The sequence below is a fragment of the Pagrus pagrus genome, assembly GCF_965226575.1.
Source record: "Pagrus pagrus genome assembly, chromosome: 15".
Taxonomy (NCBI): domain Eukaryota; kingdom Metazoa; phylum Chordata; class Actinopteri; order Spariformes; family Sparidae; genus Pagrus; species Pagrus pagrus.
This window is the reverse complement of record NC_140199.1, coordinates 2,269,957-2,278,462: the sequence shown is the minus strand read 5'-3', so window position 1 is coordinate 2,278,462 and position 8,506 is coordinate 2,269,957. Positions and strand designations below refer to the sequence as shown.

Genomic DNA, 8,506 nt, shown 5'->3' with positions numbered 1-8,506 from the left:
GAGATAATGACTGAGTATTCATTTGTGGCAAATGTGGCATTTGTGGCAACACCACATTTTACATAACTTGCAAAACCTGTTGTTTCCTCATTAAAACATCATCACTTGTTTCACAGAGAGCGTTGTCATGATACAAGTACACATATCAGAAATAAGGGATCAAAACACCAAATGAATGCAGTCATCAGATGTGGCTCTTGCACATCTGATGGATTTCTGGCATTTCAGATATTTCAGCTGGCTGTCCTTCAGTTTGAGCAGTTCTCATTTGAAAGCCACTAATTAACTGTAAGTTCAGTCATTAATCATAGTGGATAAACAACATTAGACAGCCCTGACTGTATTTGTACAACAATGCCTGTAAATCTTGTTAAAATGTCACCTGGAGACGAAACATCCTGAACACAAAGAGAAGCCTGTTGATTACATCAGAAAAAACTGTCCTGAGTCGCTTTACTAAACTTCTGTTACACAGTGAAAGTTTAAGATGCATGATCCCCTGTTTTTTATATATATATATATATATAATTCTTTCTGATCAGCTGGTAAGATAGCTGACAGATAAGACTTGTATCTGTACCAGTTATGCTTGAGTGTCCCTTGTAGTTTACATTCACGGTTATATTTTTTCAATAATATATATATATATATATATACACATACATATATATATATATATATATATATATATATATATATATATATATATACATACATACATACATACATACATACATACATACATACAGTTTTGGATAAACAATTACATTGAAATAATTCAGGAGTAAGACAGCATGCAGCTCCTTTCTCTCCCTCTCTCTTTCTCTGCCTACATGAAGTTGACTATGTAAATGTTGTCATCATTCATACTGATGAACTGCAGATATCATTGCTGTCCATTCTGCTGCTGTCATTGCTGTCCATTCTGCAGCAACACACAGAGGCCAGGAGCTTGTCTATGGTCCCTTTCCTCATGAAAACATACAGAAATAAGTCGGCTAGAGGACTCAACTGGACAAACACAAAACACAGGTTTGAGAGGTGGGGATTGTCCATGTTTCCCATGAACAAAATGATGGTTGGCAGAAACAGCAGTGTGTAAATAAGCAGCACCAGGACCAAAATTCCCACAATTCTTCGTTTTTCATCAGAGGGTACACGGCTGGCAGACAGGGCTCTGATGGTCCCACCAAGGAAAAAGATGAACAGTGGGAGAGGAAGGAGGAGGAAAGTCCCGGAGATGATTGGTGCGATATACCCATTACCCAGCATCAAAAGTGTGAGGAGACTGACAGGAGAAAGGACCCAGACCACGACACAGAGCACCACAGAGAACTTGATGGTGTGTCTGAAGCGGTACCACAGTGGGCGGGCGATGACCAGATACCTGTAAAGCAAGATGAACATACTGTGTTCAAGAGGCTTCTTATAATTGTAAGACACAGAAGTAGCAACACACATACTGGTGAGACAGATAGTTACCTTTCCAGGGCGACGCACAGCATGAAGCAAACACTGACCGTCAGACTACTGACGTAGATTAGAATTACAATCATCATCTCATCACTTCCTGTCACCAGAGTGATCAGGCAGCAGAGCTGAATGAGGTCTGAAATGAGAAGGTTGATGACGTAGATCGGAACAACATGATCCTTTCTCACCTGCAGGGAAACATTATAATTATACAATACACAAACTTGAAGACTTTTGAAATGTTTTTCTTTGAGTTCTTACTAAATGGTGCCATTAACCTAAACATCATGTTAATTTTAATAATGAAGTAAATTATTCCTGTACATTGAGATCAGAGCGAGATCCGTCACAAACAGACAGACTGCACAACAGACACAGACAGTTATTAAATAAATCTCAGTCAAAAGTTACGTACCAGAGAATAAACAGCATAGATGGCCGCGAGGGTCAAAGGAAGGCTGATAGCAGTTATTACGTATGTCACCACATGCATGAAATCGACTTCTCCATGAAGCTCATCGGGATCCAAATTGGTGCTGTTGCTGTAGAAATCATCCATTCTTCAGAACATGTGATAGAAAAGGAGCAAGTGATTTAATATCCACCTGACGGTTACATGCTGCTATTCCGACATGCCGCTATTTAGACAGTGACCTGTAATTGTCGGAATAGCGGCATTAAAGTTATTTTTCAAGCATCCCACTATTTCGACATTTTGTTTTGTCATAGTCGGAGACATGTCGGAATAGCGGGTGGACCCCCCACCTGACGTTCAGTGACATCATGAACGTAAAACACAACATTAATATACCCACAATCAAATCAAAAACTGCTGTGTCCATAAAGTTTTATATATTAATATAAGAATTAATTTAAAATAATTTAATGACTGTTCAGCTCTTCTCATCCCTATGAGAAAAAATGAAAGTTATAAAATTCTTAGAAAGTTCTTGCTGAAAGACTCCACATTTCTGAATTATCTTCCGACTGGTCAGTGCAATTTCACACAATTTCAGTATACCTATAGTATATCCACAATCACAACAAATGAAACTGCTGCAGTTCTTATCATCTCTACATGTGAGAATAACGTAAGTTAATTTACCTGTGAAAGCTGAAAGACCACCTGAATGAGTTCCCTGCACCAACGTCCGATGTTTTGTCCTCTGCATACAGACACTCTACATTAAATATGGTAGGTGACAACATGCAGGATGTTCCTGTAAGTTGTCGCCTCCTCTTCTAAGGAAGGGAGAAAAAAGTAGACTGGCACAATATGCATTACGCAGACCGTCTGGTTTAATTCTTTGCAACCATCACCACACTGTTACCAAACACCACAAAAAACCTTTTTTCCTGCACATGAAACTTGTCATTCTGATTAGCACAGTTTAGTTCAGAGGGGTGTTTATAAGGGGCCAAACAAGCCACAGTCCACTCCGGCCTTCTTATACAGCACAAATCTGTGCTTAAACTGAGAGTACAAACATTTTACTCACAAATCCAGGATTCATCTATATTTACTTACCTGGACAATTTAGATCTGTCTCAGACCAATGCATAGCATCGTAAATGTGCATTCATTAAGGTTTTAATACACAACACTATTTAAACACGTGAATTTACAGTGCGGTGCTATTTTCATTTGAATAAAATGTTGATGCTATTCTGTTTGCATTGTGCTAACAAAACACTTTTTCCAGTGTAGAACGGAGTGAAAAAACTACTTTTTTTCACCTTGAGTTAAGGAGAGCTACTATAGATCAGCTGACGACCTTTCACCTTCAGCCTGAGTTTGAACTACTGAACACAGAGGAAGTAATATAAATCATGAAGTTGACTAATAGGCACCCAGTCCACGATCCTCATCATGCAGAAAAAACCCCACAACTGCTGTCTCCTCCTCCTAACGGGTATTTCTGGAGAACTTTGTCATCACACTTAACCAGCACACTTACCCAACTGGTTTAATTTCATTATATTGCACCTCTGACTGTGGCTCCCTCTTCTGGTTCCACTGCTCCTTGTACTGTTGAAAACTAATCCACTGTTAAAATGTAAGGGGGAGTCTAATGTAAGGGGGAAAGGTGGGTTCTTTTTTTAATCGGGTGGAGAGCAACACTGAGGAGACCAAAAGAGTCAAACTTCAAGGTGCAAAAGTTTAAAATTTATTGAACAATGTTTTGAATGCATTCAGTTTAAAAGAGGTCCAAATATATTAAAATCCCAGCATCCCTTAAAACCTGCAGTCCAGTGTGGGTGCAGCAGAGAAAAGGTGGTGGCTTGTCAGTCTCTCTCTCTCTCTCTCTCTCTCTGCCGCCTGGTACACCACCGTCCTTGCTCCACACGTCACTCTGTGTCTCCACACACCCCTCTGTCCTCTCTGTCCTCTCTGTCCTCTCTGACGAAACAGCTCTCATTAACTATGTCTTGAGTGTGTGACGCTCCAGTGTTCATGCAGGACACAGTGACAGTCGACACAGTGAGAGGAATGTCACAACTCATCAAAAAGAAAAAAAAAAGAAAAATGTGTTGCTTAAGTTGACGAAACATCTACGATCTATGATGGAAAACATATACAGGAAATAACAATCTCTCTCTCTCTCTCTCTCTCTCTCTCTCACTGTTTTCTCTAAAAACAAAGTCTAATGTTGTCTCAATATTTCTGTCACAATTTTCTTCTGAATTTCCATCAGCATGGGGGAGAAGATAATGACTGAGTTTTCATTTTTGGGTGAGCTGTTCCTTTAACATGTTTTAAGATGGTTATTCAAGTGTGGCAACACCACATTTTACATAACTTGCGAAACCTGTTGTTTCCTCATTAAAACATCACCATTTGTTTCACAGAGAGCGTTGTCATGATACAAATACACATATCAGAAATGAGGGGATCAACACACCAAATGAATGCAGTCATCAGATGTGGCTCTTGCACATCTGATGGATTTCTGGCATTTCAGATATTTCAGCTGGCTGTCCTTCAGTTTGAGCAGTTCTCATTTGAAAGTCACTAATGTTGTCTATCCACTATGATTAATGACTGAACTTACAGTAAATTAAACAGCCCTGACTGTATTTGTACAACAATGCCTGTAAATGTTGTTAAAATGTCACTTGGAGACGAAACATCCAGAACACAAATAGAAGCCTGTTGATTACATCAGAAAAAACTACTCAACTGTCCTGTGCAACAGAGTCGCTTTACTAAACTTCTGTTACACAGTGAAAGTTTAAGATGCATGATCCCCTGTTTTTATATATCAAGACAAAAGCATAGAGGGCTAAACTCTTCATTGAAAAAATAAAACCGTGAATGTAAAGTACAAGAGACACTCAAGTATAACTGGTACAGATATAAGTCTTATCAATTCAATTCAGCTTTATTTATAAAGCGTATTTCATGCACAAGGCAGACTCAATGTGCTTCACAACAGGTATACATAGTTCTATAAAAATCAATGAGAAATCGAATAGAAAACAAGAAGAGTGCTAGTGCAAGTAAACAATCATATGTCATTTTCAGCACATACACACTTAGACTCACACATGCGCATGCACTCACACAATCACATATGGACACATGCACACACGCACATACACACACAGTTCAACAGAATGCTGTTGAGAAAAGATATGTTTTTAATCTGTTTTTAAAGATGGCTACTGATGTGGCATGTCTGTTATCTGTTAGCTATCTTACCAGCTGATCAGAGAGAATATACTTGAATATACAATGAAGCTGACTATGTAAATGTTGTCATCATTCATACTGATGAACTGCAGATATCATTGCTGTCCATTCTGCTGCTGTCCTTGCTGTCCATTCTGCAGCAACACACAGAGGCCAGGGGCTTGTCTATGGTCCCTTTCCTCATGAAAACATACAGAAATAAGTCTGCAAGAGGACTCAACTTGAGAAACAAAAAAGGAAGGTCGGAGCTAATGTATTTACGATCTACCGATTGCCAGATGACAGTGGGCATGAACAGCAGCATGTAAATAAGCAGCACCAGAGCCAAAATCCCCACAATTCTTCGTTTTTCATCAGAGGGGACACGGCTGGCAGACAGGGCTCTGATGGTCCCGACCAGGGAGAAGATGAACAGTGGGAGAGGAAGGAGGAGATAGGTGGCAGAAATTATAAAATAGACCGCATCATTAATCCAGAAACTAGAACTGATGAAGACAGGAAGGACCCAGACCACGACGCAGACCACTACAGGGGTCTTGATGGTTCGTCTGAAGCTGTACCACAGTGGACGGGCAATGACCATATACCTGTAATACAAGATGGACATGTAGTGTTTGAGGAGCTTTAAAATAATACAGTATTATAATGGTCAAACACAGATGTAGCTACACTCATGACAGATATAGACATACACAGATATATAAACAGGTTGTTACCTTTCCAGTGCGACACACGCCATGAAGCCAACACTGGCCATCAGACCTACAAAATAAAGAAATTCTCCAATTTCAATTATAATCGATTCTTCCTCTCCTGCCACCAACATGATCAGGCAGCAGAACTGAATGAGGTCGGAAATGAGAAGGTTGATGACGTAGATTGGAGCAACATGATCCTTTCTCACCTGCAGGGAAACATTGACAAAGGTAAAGAAAATGTTAACAACAGGGAGGAACAGATACATATGCTCAACATCAGTATTGGCAGGTATTTGCCTGGACGACTGCTTTTGGCCTGTCTGCAAAAAGATGACATTCTGTGATGCCAGTGGTTGATGTTTATCTCTGCCACGAGTTTGTAAGGATATGTAAGTACTGAAAAAATCACATCATCTTATCATTGAGTAGGAAGAATAATCTTTTGTAACGTGAGAGAGGTTATATTAAAGGTTGTTTCATAAATCTGTATGATCAAACGTATGCTCTTTCAAAGATAGAGGGCTGAATTACTTAAAAACTACAAATAAACAAATAGGTAGAATGAATAAGCTAAAAAAACCCAAAACATTAGCATCTGCCTTTGTCCAAATTGTCATCTTAAACATCTGTATGGGCCCAGAATTTCACTACCAGTGCATCCCTAGTAAACATGTTGTGACCTCCACCTCCTCCCAGTTATGTGTCTGACAAACTGACGACAATTTTATGTTTTTAGTTGAGTTGTAACAGAATGGCATCGACCTCCGCTAACAGTTTAAAAGAGGACAACCACACATGTAGACCGCATGTGCTCCAATCAGCTTATTGTAATTTTAATTATGAAGTATCCTTTACAGAAAGCCTGTACAGCAGACACATGACACAGACAGTTAATAAGATAAATCTGCTCATAATGTACATACCAGAGAACAAACAGCATAGATGGCCACAGGGGTCAAAGAAAGGCCGATGGAAATGATGATGCATGTCACCACTTCCATGCTAGAGAGGGTGTGTTTGATATTGTCATGGTCAGAGGTGTTGTTGCTGTTATTATAGCTGTTGGTAATGTTGAATCCTTCCATTCTTCTGAGTTAAACCTGTTGTTTGTGAGATCACATTATAGAAAGGGAGCAAGATTTTTAATTTTTTTTACCTGACATTGTTCAGTGACATCATGAAAGCAAACACAAATACAGTTTACCTAATCTACCCACAATCATATCAAATGTGTATTTTTAGTTTTATAGATTAATATAAATATTCATACAAATTCATTTTTATGACTGTTTACAGTTCCTATCATCTCTGCAAATAAGAGAAAACAACAAAATTTACCTTTCTAAGGCTGAAAGATCCAACTCGAATGAGTTCCCTACACTAACGTCTGATGTTTTGTCCTCTGCATACAGAGACGCAATATTAAATAAGCTAAGTGACAACATGTAGTAATTTCCTGTTAATTTACTCCTCCTCTTCTGAAGAAGTGAGAAAAAAGGGGTCAGGCACAGATATGCTCTGCTGCATTTTAACAGTTTCCGCTCAAGTACTTTTGGACGTATCATTCTGTTGTGGTTCAAACGTGCCAAATATGGTGAATTTGAATGAATAAAGGTTTAATTTGTAAGACATAGCCAGAATGTGGAGGTCACTTTACTCTTTGCTGTAGTTATCTTTGGTTACAGTGACCACCACGCTGTCAGCAAGTAGCTCAGGTAGTCATGGAGCTAAGTGGCCCTATTAGCCGAGGGAGTCTGCCTGCACAGCCACCTCGGATGGCAACGGGGCACGGTCAACCAGCCTCCCAGTGAACACAGCTGGACACCAGACAGTTGCTAAGTGAAGACAGGTGATTTACAGCATCCCACCTGACTTCCCATCAGCATAGGGGGGAGGGGATGATGACTGAGTCATTATTTTTGGGTGAACTGTTCCTTTAACATGTTTTTTCAAAACTTGTTTATTCAAATGTTGCGACACCACATTTTACATAACTTGCAAAACATTTGCATTGTGCATTTCCTCATTTAAACATCACTTGTTTCACAGAGAGCATTGTCATGATACAAGAATACATATCAGAAATAAGGGGATCAAAACACCAAATGAATGGCTTGAATGATCAGATGTGGCTTTTGCACATCTGATGGATTTCTGGCATTTTAGATATTTCAGCTGGCTGTCCTTCAGTTTTCAAAAATATACCGAATAAGTTAAAAAAGTCACTTGGAGACGAAACATAAAGAGAAGCCTGTTGATGCTGAAAACTGTACATCTGATTAAGGTATTGGGTGCACTTCCTGCTATAAATATAGTTGATATTTGGTTTCATTACGTCCTCATCTCCATCTGATATTTGTACTAAAAATGCACATCAGAGAGGGCACTAATGACTCAATAATACCCAGAATACAACATGAAAGACTCTCTGGTGGTTCTGGAAGATAGCACAGTGGTTAGTACCAGCAGTTATAGAGAAGACCATCTACTACTGAGACAGTTTGCAATGTGACCTGGTTTCACAGCAAAACATTAAAATGTCCGTTGACAAGTTTGAAAAGGCCTTTTTTTTTTCTTTTCCATCATTCTGCTGCACTGTCACTACTGACAAGAATGGCATTGTAACCTGCATCTACAGAAA

The 8,506-nt window shown here is 39.2% G+C and overlaps 1 protein-coding gene across 1 annotated transcript; it reads right to left on the bottom strand.

The window, feature by feature from the left end:
• Nucleotides 1–864: 864 nt before the first annotated feature.
• On the bottom strand, nt 865–2,032 carry LOC311270193 (uncharacterized protein; the record flags this gene model as incomplete). The annotated part of the gene is made up of 3 exons (XM_084374938.1): nt 865–1,387; nt 1,483–1,661; nt 1,889–2,032. The coding sequence occupies 3 exons, from the start codon at nt 2,030–2,032 to the stop codon at nt 865–867; spliced, it is 846 nt and encodes a 281-aa protein (XP_084231064.1).
• Between the last annotated feature and the right edge of the window lie 6,474 nt (nt 2,033–8,506).